This window comes from Schistocerca serialis, chromosome 4 (genome assembly GCF_023864345.2).
Source record: "Schistocerca serialis cubense isolate TAMUIC-IGC-003099 chromosome 4, iqSchSeri2.2, whole genome shotgun sequence".
Classification (NCBI taxonomy): Eukaryota; Metazoa; Arthropoda; class Insecta; order Orthoptera; family Acrididae; genus Schistocerca; species Schistocerca serialis.
Genome location: NC_064641.1, coordinates 56,967,718 through 56,985,846, shown reverse-complemented (window position 1 = coordinate 56,985,846; position 18,129 = coordinate 56,967,718). Strand labels below are relative to the sequence as shown.

Sequence of the window (18,129 nt, the reverse complement as noted above, 5' to 3'; positions counted from 1 at the left end):
AACTGGTACAATGGAACACACGCTCAGCTATGCACCTCACGGTGGTTTGCAGAGCATAGATGAATATGTAGATGTTTGAAAGAGTATCTTCTACTGGCCACATCTTAACCTTTATCTTGAAAGGCGGCCAGAAAATGTGTTAAGTGTTTTGTCATTCCAGAACTGATCCCCACAACCTCTTTACGGAGTCCTCTCTTAATGAAAGTGTTTTCGTGTCATTCACAGTAGCCAATCCTGTGTTGCACAATCTCTAGACATTCTAATATTTTAGAATTTGTACCAGCTGTGTTGCGGCTTGTTGCTTCAGATACGCACCCTCGCCCTGAGCGCTGTGGAGACGACGGCAGCCTCCATGGGCTTCACGCTGGCGCTGCTCGGCCTGCACCCAGAGTGGCAGGACGCGGCGCAGAGGCAGCTGGACGACGTGTTCGGCTCTGGAGGCGACTACCTCAGGCCAGCCACTGCGGCCGATCTCTCCCGGCTCACGGTCATAGATGCCATTGTTAAGGTATGTACTAGAATGACGTATCAGCGTAACTTACTGTTATAGATGTTGTACAAACCCTTTATTTTCTTTTCGTTAGATGCACCAAGTCCAGCCATCTGGGCGAAAGTCGTGTCTTACTCCATTCTCTGTTACTGATCCACTGCCATGTCCTTCACCTGCTATGATTGCCGTTTTATGTACAAGTTATTGATAACCTTCTGCTCTCCTTTTTGTTTAGAACGTGTTTCAAAATGAACAAATGATGTACCATAAACATAGGAATGTGTTTTTCTTCGACATATCTAGTATGACGACTTGTAAGGCCAATATAGTCTCGTTTGTTCTGAAATTATTCACGAAATCCAAACTGTTCTGCCGCCAGACTAGCAGCAAACAGTCTTTAGATACTTGTGTACAGTCATCATTTGAAGCTAAATGCTGTACAGGGTGTATAAAATATGATCCGAAACTTTAGGGATTGATTCTTGAATTCAAAACAATACAAGAAATTCATATGATTATTGGTCGAAAAATCCTTTTCCTTAGGAAGGTGTGAAAGGAATTCCCTTCGTTGACTCCTGGTGTGCAATTTACCTCAAATGCGTTGTTTTTCTCACTTTCTTGTTTACAGTTGTCATGGCATTTGTTTTGTTTTGTCTCATCGTAGTTTGTTCTCTTAAGAATAAGTTCCATCATGACATGTCACAACGCTGTATTCAGTGTCTGAAATGATGGGCATGCACTACATGTACAGATCAGCAGATGAAAATGAGGACGCAACATGCTAACTTTATGCTGAGAAGCAGTTAACCGGTGCTAGAACCTTGGTTTACCCCACTAACGCTTGTGAGAGAAAGATTCATTTGAGAAGACGGTTGTAGATGTTGGGAGTTGCGATGCCCCACCAAGTTCTATCCTTATATGCATCCAGTTTTCACCTATAAACTACCGTGCTTGGCGATGGGACTCGTAATTATTCTGGGCAGACACTCGCATGCAGTAAGACCTCAGAGTTGATTTCACTGATCGCTCTAAGGACTGCAGAGCCAAGCTCTTACCACACAATCTTTAATTTTGAATAATTGGAATCGATATACACTACTGGCCATTAAAATTGCTACACCAAGAAGAAATGCAGATGATAAACGGGTATTCTTTGGACAAATTATATTATACTAGAACTGATATGTGATTACATTTTCTTGTAATTTGGGTGCATAGACCCTGAGAAATCAGTACCCAGAACAAACACCCCTGGCCGTAATAACGGCCTTGATACGCCTGGCCATTGGGTCAAACAGAACTTGGATGGTGTGTACAGGTACAGCTGCCCATGCAGCTTCAACGCAATACTACAGTTCATCAAGAGTGGTGACTGGCGTATTGTGACGAGCCAGTTGCTCGGCCACCATTGATCAGACGTTTCCAATTGGTGAGAGATCTGGAGAATGTGCTGACCAGGGCATGAGTCGAACATTTTCTGTATCCAGAAAGGGCCGTACAGGACATACAACATGCGGTCGTGCATTATCCTGCTGAAATGTAGGGTTTCGCAGGGATCGAATTAACGGTAGAGCCACGGGTCGTAACACATCTGAAATGTAACGTCCAGTGTTCAAAGTGCCGTCAATGCGAACAAGAGGTGACCAAGACGTGTCACCAATAGCACACCATACCATCAAGCCGGGTGATATGCCAGTATGGCGATGACGAATACACGCTTCCAATGTGTGTTCACCGCGATGTCGCCAAACACGGATGCAATCATCATGATGCTGTAAACAGAACCTGGATTCATCCGAAATAATGACGTTTTGACATTCGTGCACCCAGGTTGGTCGTTGAGTACACCATAACAGGCGCTCCTGTCTGTGATGCAGTGTCAAGGGTAACCACAGCCATGGTCTCCGAATTGATAGTCCATGCTGCTGCAAACGTCATCGAACTGTTCGTGCAAATGGTTGTTGTCTTGCAGACGACCCCATCTATTGACTCAAGGATCGAGACGTGGCTGCACGATCCGTTACAGCCATGCGGATAAGATGCCTGTCATCTCGACTGCTAGTGATACGAGGCCGTTGGGTTCCAGCACGGCGTTCCGTATTACCCTCTTGAACCCACCGATTCCATATTCCGCTAACAGTGATTGGATCTCGACCAACGCGAGCAGCAATATCGCAATACGACAAACTGCAATCGCGATAGGCTACAATCCGACCTTTATCAAAGTCGGAAACGTGATGGTACGCATTTCTCCTCCTTACACGAGGCATCACAACAACGTTTCACCAGGCAACGCCGGTCAACGGCTGTTTGTGTATGAGAAATCAGAAACTTTCCTCATTTCAGCACGTCGTAGGTTTCGCCACCGGCGCCAACCTTGTGTGAATGCCCTGAAAAGCTAATCATTTGCATATCACAGCATCTTCTTCCTGTGGGTTAAATTTCGCGTCTGTAGCACGCCATCTTCGTGGTGTAGCAATTTTAATGGCCAGTAGTGTAGTAAATTGACAAACAATTGTGGAGGAGGAGAGCACACAATGTAAGTCATAACCACTTTGAAATACCGACATATGCTGCATATTGACAATATGGATCCTACACATTTATTACTGTCGTTACCGCAGCCACTGACACTTTCATCAGTGCAGAATAAATCGGTTGAAAATCGAGATACTTCTACTTCTTGTTGAGTGAAAAGATCCTGCTGAGAATTGAAGATGCATAGCTATTGTGGTGGTGTTATGTGTACTTCTTGTAACTAGTAAACATCTTTCTTCAGTATTATCTTTACTCAGAATTGACCACTGACTGAAAATGTGTTATTACGCTGTTGTTCCTGATCATTTTCAACATGGAGAATTTTTGAACGGATGATACTTCAGTGCAACTTAGCAAAAACACTTTCCTGGACTTTTGTTGATCCATAAATTTAGTTTGTCACATGCCATGAATCAGTAAAATCGTATGTTCTGAACATCATAATAATCCTTTCTGTAGTAATGAAAATGTACACAATACCTTTTGTTGTCTTCTTCCGCAACTGCTTTTATTATGCTTCCCAATGTAATAAATCTGATGCTTTGCTTAATATTGCACTAATAATTTTAAGCACTTTATATAGACCTATGTATTACAAGCTTATAATACACTCCTGGAAATTGAAATAAGAACACCGTGAATTCATTGTCCCAGGAAGGGGAAACTTTATTGACACATTCCTGGGGTCAGATACATCACATGATCACACTGACAGAACCACAGGCACATAGACACAGGCAACAGAGCATGCACAATGTCGGCACTAGTACAGTGTATATCCACCTTTCGCAGCAATGCAGGCTGCTATTCTCCCATGGAGACGATCGTAGAGATGCTGGATGTAGTCCTGTGGAACGGCTTGCCATGCCATTTCCACCTGGCGCCTCAGTTGGACCAGCGTTCATGCTGGACGTGCAGACCGCGTGAGACGACGCTTCATCCAGTCCCAAACATGCTCAATGGGGGACAGATCCGGAGATCTTGCTGGCCAGGGTAGTTGACTTACACCTTCTAGAGCACGTTGGGTGGCACGGGATACATGCGGACATGCATTGTCCTGTTGGAACAGCAAGTTCCCTTGCCGGTCTAGGAATGGTAGAATGATGGGTTCGATGACGGTTTGGATGTACCGTGCACTATTCAGTGTCCCCTCGACGATCACCAGTGGTGTACGGCCAGTGTAGGAGATCGCTCCCCACACCATGATGCCGGGTGTTGGCCCTGTGTGCCTCGGTCGTATGCAGTCCTGATTGTGGCGCTCACCTGCACGGCGACAAACACGCATACGACCATTATTGGCACCAAGGCAGAAGCGACTCTCATCGCTGAAGACGACACGTCTCCATTCGTCCCTCCATTCACGCCTGTCGCGACACCACTGGAGGCGGGCTGCACGATGTTGGGGCGTGAGCGGTAGACGGCCTAACGGTGTGCGGGACCGTAGCCCAGCTTCATGGAGACGGTTGCGAATGGTCCTCGCCGATACCCCAGGAGCAACAGTGTCCCTAATTTGCTGGGAAGTGGTGGTGCGGTCCCCTACGGCACTGCGTAAGATTCTACGGTCTTGGCGTGCATCCGTGCGTCGCTGCGGTCCGGTCCCAGGTCGACGGGCACGTGCACCTTCCGCCGACCACTGGCGACAACATCGATGTACTGTGGAGACCTCACGCCCCACGTGTTGAGCAATTCGGCGGTACGTCCACCCGGCCTCCCGCATGCCCACTATACGCCCTCGCTCAAAGTCCGTCAACTGCACATACGGGTGAGTCCACGCTGTCGCGGCATGCTACCAGTGTTAAAGACTGCGATGGAGCTCCGTATGCCACGGCAAACTGGCTGACACTGACGGCGGCGGTGCACAAATGCTGCGCATCTAGCCCCATTCGACGGCCAACACCGCGGTTCCTGGTGTGTCTGCTGTGCCGTGCGTGTGATCATTGCTTGTACAGCCCTCTCGCAGTGTCCGGAGCAAGTATGGTGGGTCTGACACACCGGTGTCAATGTGTTCTTTTTTCCATTTCCAGGAGTGCATGAAAATGTTTCTGGTTAGATGTCACGGTATGTGGAAAGGACACACTAAGTGTGTACTGAAATAACAACACTGTAATAAAGTTGTTTTTTTAAACACTTAATTTTTATTACTTAACTTGCACAAGAGGTCGGCGAATCATGATTTTTATAATATGTCCGTCACTAGGAAAAATAGAATTTACTGAACTTTACCACAGAAATAATTACTTCAATCGCTTTGTTGTGTTGATCCGCGTATTGCAGCCTCTGACGAGATTTTGCTAACGATTGATGAGATTAGATTAGATTAGTTTTTCGTTCCATAGATCCGTGCTGAGGGGATCCTCGTGGATGTGGAACATGTCACTTTTTTTAAAGCTGAAATAGCAGTACTAATAGTATGAGTATATACAATACATCATTTGTTTCTATTTAAAAATTCGTCAATGGAGTAGAAGGAGTTGGCCACTAGTAAGTCTTTCAGGCTTCTTTTGAACTGATCTTTATTTTTCTGGTAAATTATTGAAGATGAGTGTTCCAGAGAAGTGGACCCCTTTTTGAGCTAAAGTAAGTGCTTTTAAGTCCTTGTGCAGATCATTTTTGTTCCTGGTATTGTATGTATGAACTGAGCTGTTTGTTGGAAAAACAGATATATTATTTAGGACAAATTTCATTAAGGAGTAAATATACTGAGAGGCAGTAGTTAGTATACCCAGTTCTTTGAAGAGGTTTCTACAGGACGTCCGTGAATTTACTCCACAAATAATACATATTACACGCTTTTGGACTCTGAAAACTTTTGTTTGACTTGAAGAGTTACCCCAAAATATTATACTATATGATATTATGGAATTAAAGTAGGCAAAGTATGCAAGCTTTTTCATTTTTACGTCGCCTGTGTCTGGTAACACTCGAATTGCAAATACAGATTTGTTAAAGCGTTTCTGCAGTTCTGTGGTGTGCTCCTCCCAACTGAATTTATTATCAAGTTGTAATCCCAGGAATTTAAGACTGTCAACCTCTTCTATCTGCTCTTCTTCATACTTTATGCATACGCTGGATGGAGACCTCTTACAGGTTCTGAATTGCATACAGTGAGTCTTTTCGAAGTTTAATGTCAGTGAGTTTGTAACCTCCCCACAAAAATTTTAATTAAATGAAAATTTGAAATGGAGCCAAGTGTAACCTCTCCACACGAAATTAAGGAATGAAAATTGACCATGAACCAACAATAATATTAATTAAATAATGAACCATGAACGAAATGTAACCTCCTAACAGAAATAATAATATCTGGAAAATTTTATAAGGACAGCAGCGCTGACCTTCTGCCTTGTATTCTGAATAACAAAAGCAAAATTCTTACCTCAATAAAAACTGCAACTATATCTGCTCTTATTTATCGACACAGCTTCGTCCAGTGCTGGCGTATATTTTTTTTTAATTTTTGGAAGGAATGCATAGGAAATATTCTTTAAATTGAAATGAATGCTTTTTCTTCAAAAGAGTGGAAAAATTCATTATATTTAAATGAATACTTTTCTTTAAAAGAGTTACTTTATAAAAAAATTATTATTGGGGCAAATTTTTTTGAACAAATTAATTACAATTAACATACATTATTAAATATGCGCAATGCTGCTTCTTTACCTTCTACAACAGTACTCATCCTCCAGAGTCCTGACCAGAGTCGCGAGCAGAGCACACAGCCGACGCATGCCGACTCCCGCAGACTACTCCTGTCCACTCGCTACTAAAGCAGACCGACTACTACTGTATCCGACTGACTACTACTGCAGACCCGCGCAGACAAGCGCAGACACGCGACAAGCAACAACTAACAATAAACTACTCTCTGGTCAGAGATTCTGTCATGTCTCGCTCATCGCGGGCGAAGCATACACCTTACAAGTGTCTTTAAACCATTTATTAATATCCATGAAAATATCATTAGCAAAATACCTGCTGCTTGTAGTGTGTTACTTAATGAATTAAATACATTTTCACTGTAGATGTAAATAGCCCTCTCAATATCAGAACCCTTCAGAAATCCAATCTGTGTTCTTGGTAATATGTTATTTGTGGTCAGATGGTTGAGAAGCTGCCTGTACATTACTTTTTCTAAAATTTTTGAGAATGCTGGCAAAAGTGAAATCGGTCTGTAGTTTCATGGTATCTCTATATCCCCTTTCTTGAATAGAGGCTTAACGTCTGCATATTTTAGCCAGTCAGGAAATGTCGCAGTTGTAATCGATTGGTTACACAAGTTACTTAGAATTGTACTAAACTCACAATAACATGCCTTAATTAACTTGGTTGATATTTCATCACAACCACTAGAATGCTTTGTCTTTAAAGATTTTATTATGGAAGTTATTTCTTTTGATGAAGTGAGTGACATATTCATGTACATGAAGCTATTTGTAAATGCTAGTTTCAGACATTCAAGGGCATTATTTACTGATCCTGACAATCCCATTCTATCAGTAATGGATATAAAGTACTTGTTAAATAGATTTGCCACACTATGCCCATCGGTTACTAATGTGTCCTCTATCCTTAATGCTATTTGCTCCTGCTGGCCGGAGTGGCCGTGCGGTTCCAGGTGCTACAGTCTGGAATCAAGCGACCGCTACGGTCGCAGGTTCGAATCCTGCCTCGGGCATGAATGTGTGTGACGTCCTTAGGTTAGTTAGGTTTAATTAGTTCTAAGTTCTAGGCGACTGATGACCTCAGAAGCATTGTGCTCAGAGCCAGCTATTTGCTCCTGTTCCTTTCTAGTTCTACCAGTCTCCTCTTTCACTATATCCCATATTGTTTTTATTTTGTTCCCTGACATTGCTGTCTTCTTTTGGTAGTGCATTTGTCTAGATGTCTGAATTACGTTTTTTAATATTTTACAGTATTCCTTGTACTTAGCTAAATCATCAGCATTGGAGCTATTCTTGGTCGACAGATACATTTTCCTTTTTGTCTTACAGGAAATCTTTATTCCTTGAGTAATCCATGGTTTTATAATAGACTTCTGTTTAATTTGAGTAACTTTTAGGGGAAAATAGTTTTCAAACGTGGTACTGACATTGTTCATGAATGTGTTATATTTTTCATTCATGTCAGGAGCACTATAAACACCTTTCCACTTCATATCTTTGAGCAGTTTTCTAAAACACTCAAATTTTGGTTAATTGACTACTCTTCTGTACTCAGATTTAGCAGTCTTGATAATCTGCTTAGAATTTACGTCTAAAACAAGGAGTTGCATGTCATGATCTGATAGTCCGTTTATTACAGGTTTTATGATATGATTTTGTTCCTTTGATTTGTCTATAAAATTGTTATCAATGGCTGTCCTTGAGGATTTAGTGATCCTAGTTGGAAAGTTTACAGTATGAGTTAGATTGAAAGACAACATTACTAACTGCAGTAAATGTTTACTGGAAGATTGCATTAGAAAATCTGTATTAAAGTCACCATCAATCAAAATTTCTTTTTTTCTACCTGTTAAATAACCCATGAGAGCTTCTAGATGATTTATGAATAGATTATAATTTCTTGCAAGTGCTCGGTTGATAGTTACTATTATATAGGATCTGTTATGGAACTCTACTTCTGTTGCACATGCTTCTAGATGCTGCTCTAAACAGAATTTATTGATGTCAATGTTCTTGAATTTATGGCTGTTTTTAATAAATTTGGCAACTCCTATTCATCCATATCTACTCTGCAGAAGTAGGAAGCTAGCTTAAATCGTGAAATGTCTAACATATGGTTTAGCAGCTTTTACACACTGGCTTCCAAGTCGTAATTCCCATTGTAATATTTGGCCAGTACAGTGTGTAATGCTGCAACGTAATGTCTGCCTCCTTCACAGCAAACAACGTCTTCCCACTGGCCCTCGTAATAACAGTGCCACTTCTGCTTGGTTGACAAACAGCTGCTTCACACTGTAGAATTATGTCTAGCAATAATTTCTCGTCCATCTGAGCCATTTGACAATGATTGTGCTCCTTTTAATCACCCCACAATTCAGTACGTGGGCATCGCACAAGCTGCTTCACAACCCTTCCGACTAACAAAGAGAACTGTTCTGTAACTTTCTGTCGCAACATTCCTCCCCTTACCCTTCCATGGGTAAGTCCCTTTAGATTGAAACTTAAGCCTTTACTCCTTGCAGCTTTAATTAAAAAGGTTCATAATACTTTTAAAACTAACATTTACTTAACAATATATAGAGAGTAATAGGAAAAACCATTATATACAGCTATACATTTTGGAGACAGTTACAGATTGGTTGCGTACTTCGCAGCCTGGTGGCAACACCTTACAGCGGCGAGCTGCCATACTTTACCCTGCTGCCGTTAGATGGCATACATGTCCTCAGGGCTCTATCATCTCACTGCTTGCATTGTACAGGTTTTTACAACTGCCCTGCTATTGCTCGTATTTTTCCTAAGTTATGACAGAGAATAACGAAATAACTTCTACGAAATGAAATAGAAGAATTCCTACCCTGTGTGACGTATACTGGTGTCGTTAAGGAGTCTACACAACGTACAAGCGCTGGAGCTTCAGGAAGGGGTTCCTCATACTGTGGATGAAATTCCGTCAGCTAGTACTAGGAGAACTTCTAGAAGGGAAGGCCTTGTTCACGTGACGGCCAGAAAATCTTCTATATCCATATCACTTTCGATGCGTGTAAGGATAGAATGAAGTAAATTTTCAGCCAAGAATAACTTTCTGCCTACGATGTTGCTCACTATGGAGTCCTTGCGTAAAAAGTTCTCTGTTTGCTCCCTGCGTCAAATTCGAATAAAATTCCAAATTTTCGATGATTAGCTCCATCATCGTCGTCAGGCGCTAAAAGTGACTGTCGTCAACTGTTGACGCTTCTTCTTTTGTACCCACAGCAAAGCATCTCATTAGCTGTATTACATCACGCTGTCTACAGCGGAATGGTCCTCCACGTCCATAGATTTTGTTTCCGCTCCGTTTCCAGCGTTGCCTGCAGCACCATCTCTCACGCCAGGCGATAAACTGCGAGAAGTCTTCCTCCCTGCTTTATCTTCATCAAAAACACGCTTCCATGCATTGCCAAGTGCATAGCCGGAGTCTCTATTGATGTCATTTTCACAAAGACTGCCTTCAACTGCTTCCCTCATCACAGAGTGCCAATAGCTTAAATACAGTAATATGGATAAATCAGAGGTGGCAGACCACAACCTGTTAAATAAGTAGATTTCGTTTGAACAAGCAAGAATACTTACTCACGTCTCGACCTACTGGGACTCTGGTGAAAAAGTTCAATATCTAACATCTGACTGTGCTTTAGTAACAATCCGATTAGGTGCTGGGCTCGATTTCCAGTCCAACACAAAAGTTTCCGTCACAATCATTTCAAGTTTTAAACAAGTGCACACTTTGTCGCTTGTGAATGAAGCTATATTTAATATCTTTCGTAGTTAATGAATAAGGACTGTAGTAGTTGAATGAGAGTTCAAGTCCAGTACAAGGATTTCGTCATTTAGTTTCAATTTGAGACCTGTTAGTGAGATTCCCTACGTCTCTTTATGCTTAGTCAGCAAAGGTGATCGGTACCGATTGAGACTCTCGGTCAGCCACGAAGGATTTGCTTCGATACCATTGGCAGTAGGTACTGGGTTTGAATCCACATGCAGATCAAAACTGTTCGGTATTTCATTTAAAGTTCAGACATGTGTGTAGCTAGCTGCTGATGAACCCTTTTCATCTACTTCTATATGTATACTCTACAAATCACACTTAAGAGGCTGCAAGAGGGTTCAGCGAACCACCTTCACAATAATTCTCTGTTATTCCAATCTCGAACAGCGAGTGGAAAAAACGAACACCAAAATTTTTCCGTGCGAACTCTGATTCCCCATATTTTATCCCTGTGTAGGTCGGTGTCTACAAAATATTTTCGCGTTCGGAGGAGAAAGTAGATGATTGAAATTTCGTGAGAAGATTCCGCCGCAACTAAAAATGCCTTCGTTTCAATTATGTCCATCCCAAATCCTGTATCATGTCAGTTACACCATCTCCCCTATTTCTCGATAACGTTCTTGTACTTTCTGAATGTACTCCATTAATCCTATCTGGTAAGAACCACACACCGCGCACCAATATTCCAAAAGATAACGGGCAAGCGTATTGTAGACAGTCTCTTTAGCAGATCTGTTGCATCTTCTAAGTATTCTGCTAGTAAAACGCAGTCATTAGTTTGTCTTCTTGTCTTCCCCAAAACATTTCCTATGTGTTCCTTCCATTTTAAGTTGTTCTTAATTGTAATTCCTAGATATTTAGTTGAATTTACGGCCTTTAGATTTAAATGATTTTTCTTGTACCCGATGTTTAAAGTATTCGTTTTAGCACTCTTGTGGATGACCCCACACGTTTCATTATTTAGAGTCAATTGCCAATTCTCGCACCCTACAGATATCTTTTCTAAATCGCTTTGCAATTTGTTTTGATGTTCTGATTTTACTAGACGATAAACGACGGCATCATCTGCAAACAACGTAAGACGGCTGCTCAGATTGTCTCCTAAATAAGGAACAGCAGACGGCCTGTAACACTACCCTTTAGATATTTCATATCACTTTGCACTAGATAATAAGGGCATTAGGCGACAGTCGAAATGCACATAGATCCACCTGCTCATGAACACCTTAGATATTTTATTTCACTCTGTGCTAGATAACAAGGGCATTAGGTGACAATAGAGCTGCACATACGTTAATGGGAAAAAATAATTAATACAGCATAATGACTTTCGAGAATATATTGGTCTGGGTAACATATTTAAGAGATTACCATTGCAAGAGCACAGGTTAAGGTAGTTGCCAGATAAGCCGATGAGAAATTTTTGTGCATTAATAATAAGTGCAACACCAGAATGTTGAATGCAAGCATGGAAACGTGCATGAATTGTGTCGAACAGGTGCCGGATGTCAGTTTACAGTATGGAGTTTCAGGCTTGTTGCACTTGGTCGGCCAATACTGGTTATGGATGACACTGAAGTTGTTGTTTGATGATGTCTACTATACTACTGGCCATTAAAATTGCTACACCACGAAGATGACGTGCTACAGACGCGAAATTTAACCGACAGGAAGAAGATGCTGTGATATGCAAATTATTAGCTTTTCAGAGCATTCACACAAGGTTGGCGCCAGTGGCGACACCTACAACGTGCTCACATGAGGAAAGTTTCCAACCGATTTCTCATACACAAACAGCAGTTGACCGGCGTTGCCTGGTGAAATGTTGTTGTGATGCCTCTTATAAGGAGGAGAAATGCGTACCATCACGTTTCCGACTTTGGTAAAGGTCAGATTGTAGCCTATCGCGATTGCGGTTTATCGTATCGCGACATTGCTGCTCACGTTGGTCGAGATCCAATCACTGTTAGCAGAATATGGAATCGGTGGGTTCAGAAGTGTAATACGGAACGCCGTGCTGGATCCCAACGGCTCTTATCACTAGCAGTCGAGATGACAGACATCTTATCCGCATGGCTTTAACGGATCGTGCAGCCACGTCTCGATCCCTGATTCAACAGATGGGGACGTTTGCAAGACAACAACCATCTGCACGAACAGTTCGATGACGTTTGCAGCAGCATGGACTATCAGCTCGGAAAGTATGGCTGCGGTTACCCTTGACGCTGCATCATAGACTGGAGCGCCTGTGATGGTGTACTCAACGACGAACCTGGGTGCACGAATGGCAAAACGTCAGTTTTTCGGATGAATCCAGGTTCTGTTTACAGCATCATGATGGTCGCATCCGTGTTTGGCGACATCGCGGTGAACGCACATTGGAAGCGTGTATTCGTCATCGCCATACTGGCATATCACCCGGCTTGATGGTATGGTGTGCCATTGGTGACACGTCTTGGCCACCTCTTGTTCGCATTGACGGCACTTTGAACAGTGGACGTTACATTTCAGATGTGTTACGACCCGTGGCTCTACCGTTCGTTCGATCCCTGCGAAACCCTACATTTCAGCAGGATAATGCACGATCGCATGTTGCAGGTCCTGTACGGGCCTTTCTGGATACAGAAAATGTTCGACTGCTGCCCTGGCCAGCACATTCTCCAGATCTCTCACCAACTGAAAACGTCTGGTCAATGGTGGCAGAGCACCAATACGCCAGTCACTACTCTTCATGAACTGTGGTATCGTGTTGAAGCTGCATGGGCAGCTGTACCTGTACACGCTATCCAAGCTCTGTTTGACTCAATGCCCAGGCGTATCAAGGCCGTTATTATGTCCAGGGGTGGTTGTCCTGGGTACTGATTTCTCAGGATCTATGCACCCAAATTGCGTGAAAACGTAATCACATGTCAGTTCTAGTATAATATATTTGTCCAATGAATACCCGTTTATCATCTGCATTTCTCCTTGTTGTAGCAATTTTAATGGCCAGTAGTGTATGTGCTCGACTGGAGACGTATCTCGTGATCGAGCTGGAGGAGACAGATGATGATGAAAATGACACTCATCAAAACGTCGCGGATTTTCGACGCAACTACCCGGATGGAAGCCCGAGAAGATTCCATCAGCAGTATACACCGAGAAGCCTATTGACATATTTTGACACTCTATAGAGTATGTTGGGTTACAACAGCGGTATGTGGCGATCGTTATACTGTTGGAAGACACCCCCTAGAGTGAAATTTCCTGGAAGATTAAAACTGTGTGCCAGACCGAGACTCGAACTCGGGACCTTTGCCTTTCACGGGCATGTGCTCTACCAACTAAGCTACCCAAGCACGACTCGCGACCCGTCCTCACAATTTTACTTCCGCCAGTACCTCGTCTCGTCCCTTCCAAGCTTCACAGAAGTTCTGCTGCGAACCTTGCAGTACTAGCACTGCTGGAATAAAGGATATCGCGGAGACTATGCGTCGATAAATCGTTTTCTTCGAGGTAATTCATAACGTTCGAACACAGTATATGTTCCAAATCCCTAATACAGATAGACGTTAGTGATATGGGCCTGTAATTCCGCGGGATACTCCTATTTCTCTTTTTCGGTATTGGTGTGATTTGAGCAATTTTCCAGTGTTTAGGTGTGGATCCTCCTGTGAGCGTGCCGTTGAATATAATTGCTAAATCGGGAGCTGTTGTATCAGCATCCTCTGGAAAGAACCTGACTGTTACACAATCTGGACCAGAGGTCACGTCGTGATCTTGATCCGGTCATAGCTCCTAATGATGTTTCTCCATCTGCAGCGGTCCTTAATACTTGCTGATCTGTAACCCCTAATGATATAGCCAGTGTGCTTCACACTTCAATTTCTACCCCATATTTCTTGTATTTTAATATTAATTTAGATTAGCTTTAGATATATTATTTCTTGGAGTGTCAACCACATGCTACATTTCCTGATTGCGGAATATGGAATATGAGCTGCCTCTCTAAACTGAGCATTGATCACATTGAAACATAGTACAGTGAGGTGACAAATATCATGGGATAGTGATACACACATACACAGACGGAGGTAGTATCGCATTCACAAAGTATTAAAGGACAGTACGTTGCATAGCTCTCATTCGTACTCAGATGATTCATGTGTAAAGGTTTCCGACGTGATTCTGGCCGCAGGACGGGAATTAACAGATTTTTAACGTGGAATGATAGCTGGAGGTAGAAGTATGAGACATTCCATTTGGGGAATAGTTAGCGAATTCAGTATTCCGGGATCCACAGTGTAAAGAGCGTGGCGAGAACACCACATATAGGCATTACCTCTCACGACAGACAATGCTGTGACGGCGCTTGCATAGAGTTGTGAGTGCTGATAGACAAGCAATACTATGTGCAATAATTGGGACATACGACGAATGTATCCGTTTTGGCAGTGTGGTGAAATTTGGTGTTAATGGGCTATGGCATCAGACGACCGATGCTAGTACCTTTGCTAGCAGCACAATATCACCTGCAGTGCCTGTCCTGGGCTTGTGACAATATCAGTTTACCCTAGACGACTGGAAAAACCTGGCTGGATCAGATGAGTCCCGATTTCAGTTGGTAAGAGCTGATGGTAGGGTTCGTGTGCGGGGCGTACCCCATGAAGCCATGGAACCAAGTTGTCAGCAATGCAGCGTGCAAGCTGGAAGTGACTCCACAATGGTGTGAGACGTTTTCACATGGATTGTATTGGGTCCTCTGGTGCAAGTGAACCGATCGTTACGCGAAAATGGTTATGTTCTCTTACTTGGAGGCCTTCTGTGTCCAAACAACAATGAAGTTTTTGTGGATGACAATGGAGCATGTCACTGGACCACAACCGTTTGTGATTAGTTTGAAGAACATTCTGGACAGTTCCAAAGAATGATTTGAGCACCCAGATCGCTCAACGTGAATCTTGTCGAACATTTATAGGATTCAACCGACAGGTCAGTTCATGCAGAAAATCCTATACCAGCATTTCTGCAGGGGACTTCCAACGACTTGTGTCCTTGGCCCGTTGAGTCATTGCACTACACAGAGGAAACGGAGGTTCAACAGGATATTGAGAGGCATCCGATGACTCGTGTATGTTCAGGGGTATCTACCAGGCCACATTTCTGCGTCGATGTTTTTGTTTCAGAGCCCACGCATCCACTATGCTGTGTTTCCCACATTCGGCAAAATCCATTCATTTGAATGTTTATTGTCAATGAATTTCTGGCTAGGAAATCTCGTACTCTTTCTTGTTCCCTCTGCAAAACCACGACAATTTTCGACATATGGTACTTCTACGTTTTTGGGGCGAAAAAGGGCTACGGGTGCTAAATGTCCCCTTCATTCTGAACAGCCTACAGCTTGATAGGTCTGACTGTTGCAGGAGTCACTGCGGCTGTTCCCGACGATCCCCAACATGTCACACCTGGTGACCGAGGACACGCCGCTGTGCGATGGTCGCTACTTGGCGCCGAGGGGCTGCTGCGTGCTTGTGTCGTTCCTGCTGATGCACCGCCGGCCGGACCTGTTCCCTGAGCCCGACCTGTTCGACCCCGGCCGCTTCCTGCCCGGAGGCAGCGCCACCTGCAGGCAGCCGGGCAGCTACCTGCCGTTTGGCACAGGATCTCGCAAGTGCGTGGGCGCGCGCTTCGCCGACCTGGAGATGCGGGTTGCGCTGGCTGCAGTGCTGCGCAGGTTCCGCATCCGACCCGGCTCCACCAGGGAGCAGCTGGAGCAGATTCCTTTCTCCATCACAGCACACCCACTCACCGGCTATCGAGTCTCTTGTGTTCTGCGGGATAACGTAGCGGTAGCTTCTTCGTGGCAGGACACGTGTGGCCTAAAATTCTCACATCGTCATGAGGAATCGCGAAAGACGTAACACTTTTAATTTATGAATTCTTCTCAATATCGAACCCACTATTACAGCAAGTTATAGTACACAGAGTCAGTCAGCAACAAAGCTGAGACAATGTCCAACTATAGTCAACAGTGTGAGTGTATAACTTGAAATGTTCATCGATAACGACACACTATGCTAATCCTCGTAGATAGTATGTTTACAAAGATCTTGAAACAGGTATGTTTCTTTTTTGTCGACTAAAAAGTGCCTTTCCAAAGCTCTTCAGAAGATGGAGCAATTTTTTTGAGTCATCAGTCTCGTTGCTGCTTTGATGTGGCCCACCACGAATTCCTCTACTGCACTAACGTCTCCATCTCAGAGTCGTACTTCCACCCAATGTCCACAGCTATGGCTGGATATATTCCAATCTTTGACTCCCCCTGCGGCTCTTACCCTCTACAGCTTCCTCTACTACTATGGAGGTTAGTCCCTGATGTCATAACACATGCTCCATCGTCCTGTCCCTTCTTCTTATCAATGTCTTTGATATGCTCCTTTCTTTTCCGATTCTGTTCTGTCGAGAACCTCCTCATTCCTTTCCTTATCAGTCCACCTAAATTTCAACGTTCTTCTGTGGCACTATACCGGGTGATCAAAAAGTCAGTGTAAATTTGAAAACTGAATAAATCACGGAATAATGCAGATAGAGAGGTACAAATTGACACACATGCTTGGAATGATATGGGGTTTTATTAGAACCAAAAAAATACAAAAGTTCAAAAAATGTCCAACAGATGGCGCTTCATCTGATCAGAATAGCAATAATTAGAATAACAAAGGAAGACAAAAGATGATGTTCTTTACAGGAAATGCTCAATATGTCCACCATCATTCCTCAACAATAGCTGTAGTCGAAGAATAATGTTGTGAACAGCACTGTAAAGCATGTCCGGAGTTATGGTGAGGCATTGGCGTCGGGTGTTGTCTTTCAGCATCCCTAGAGATGTCGGTCGATCACGATACACTTGCGACTTCAGGTAACCGCAAAGCCAATAATCGCACGGACTGAGGTCTGGAGACCTGAGACGCCAAGCATGACGGAAGTGGCGGCTGAGCACACGATCATCACCAAACGACGCGCGCAAGAGATCTTTCACGCGTCTAGCAATATGGGGTGGTGCATAAACATTGTACGTTCCAGGAGGTGTTTATCAGCAAGGCTGTGGATGATGCGATTCTGTAACATATCGGCGTACCTCTCACTCGTCACAGTATCAGTTACAAAACCAGAATCACGCATTTCCTCGATGTAAAAAGGCCCGATAACGGTAGATGTGGTAAATCCAACCCATACCGTGATTTTCTCGTCGTGCAATGGAGTTTCCACAACAGTTTAGGATTTTCGGTAGCCCAAATTCTGCAGTTGTGGGCGTTGACTGACCCTAGGAGTGTGAAATGATCTTCGTCGGTCCACAACACGTTACTCAACTAATTGTCATCTTTCGCCATCCCTTGAAACTCCCACACCACAAATGCCCTCCGCTTCACTAAATCGGCAGGTAACAGTTCTTGAAGCCAATGGATTTTGTATGGATAGTATCGGAGCGTGCGCCTAAGTGCCAACCAAACAGTAGTGTATGGAATGCCGGTGCGACGTGCGACTGCACGAGCGCTGACTTCCCCGTGGATAGACGAATCCGCTACAGTCTCCATTTCTTCCTGAACTGTCTCAGCAGCATTACGCCTTGTGCTCGGTCGGCCACTACGGGG

The 18,129-nt window shown here is 43.6% G+C and overlaps 1 protein-coding gene across 1 annotated transcript in view; it reads left to right on the top strand.

The window, feature by feature from the left end:
* The window catches only part of LOC126474228 (cytochrome P450 4C1-like), a 104,606-nt gene extending 88,208 nt beyond the window's left edge, over positions 1 to 16,398 (top strand). Inside the window, exons 5-6 of the mRNA XM_050101693.1 lie at positions 308 to 508; positions 15,901 to 16,398. Coding sequence (XP_049957650.1) covers positions 308 to 508; positions 15,901 to 16,398 — 699 coding nt within the window. The remainder of the gene's footprint in view (positions 1 to 307; positions 509 to 15,900) is intronic.
* Positions 16,399 to 18,129: the final 1,731 nt, after the last annotated feature.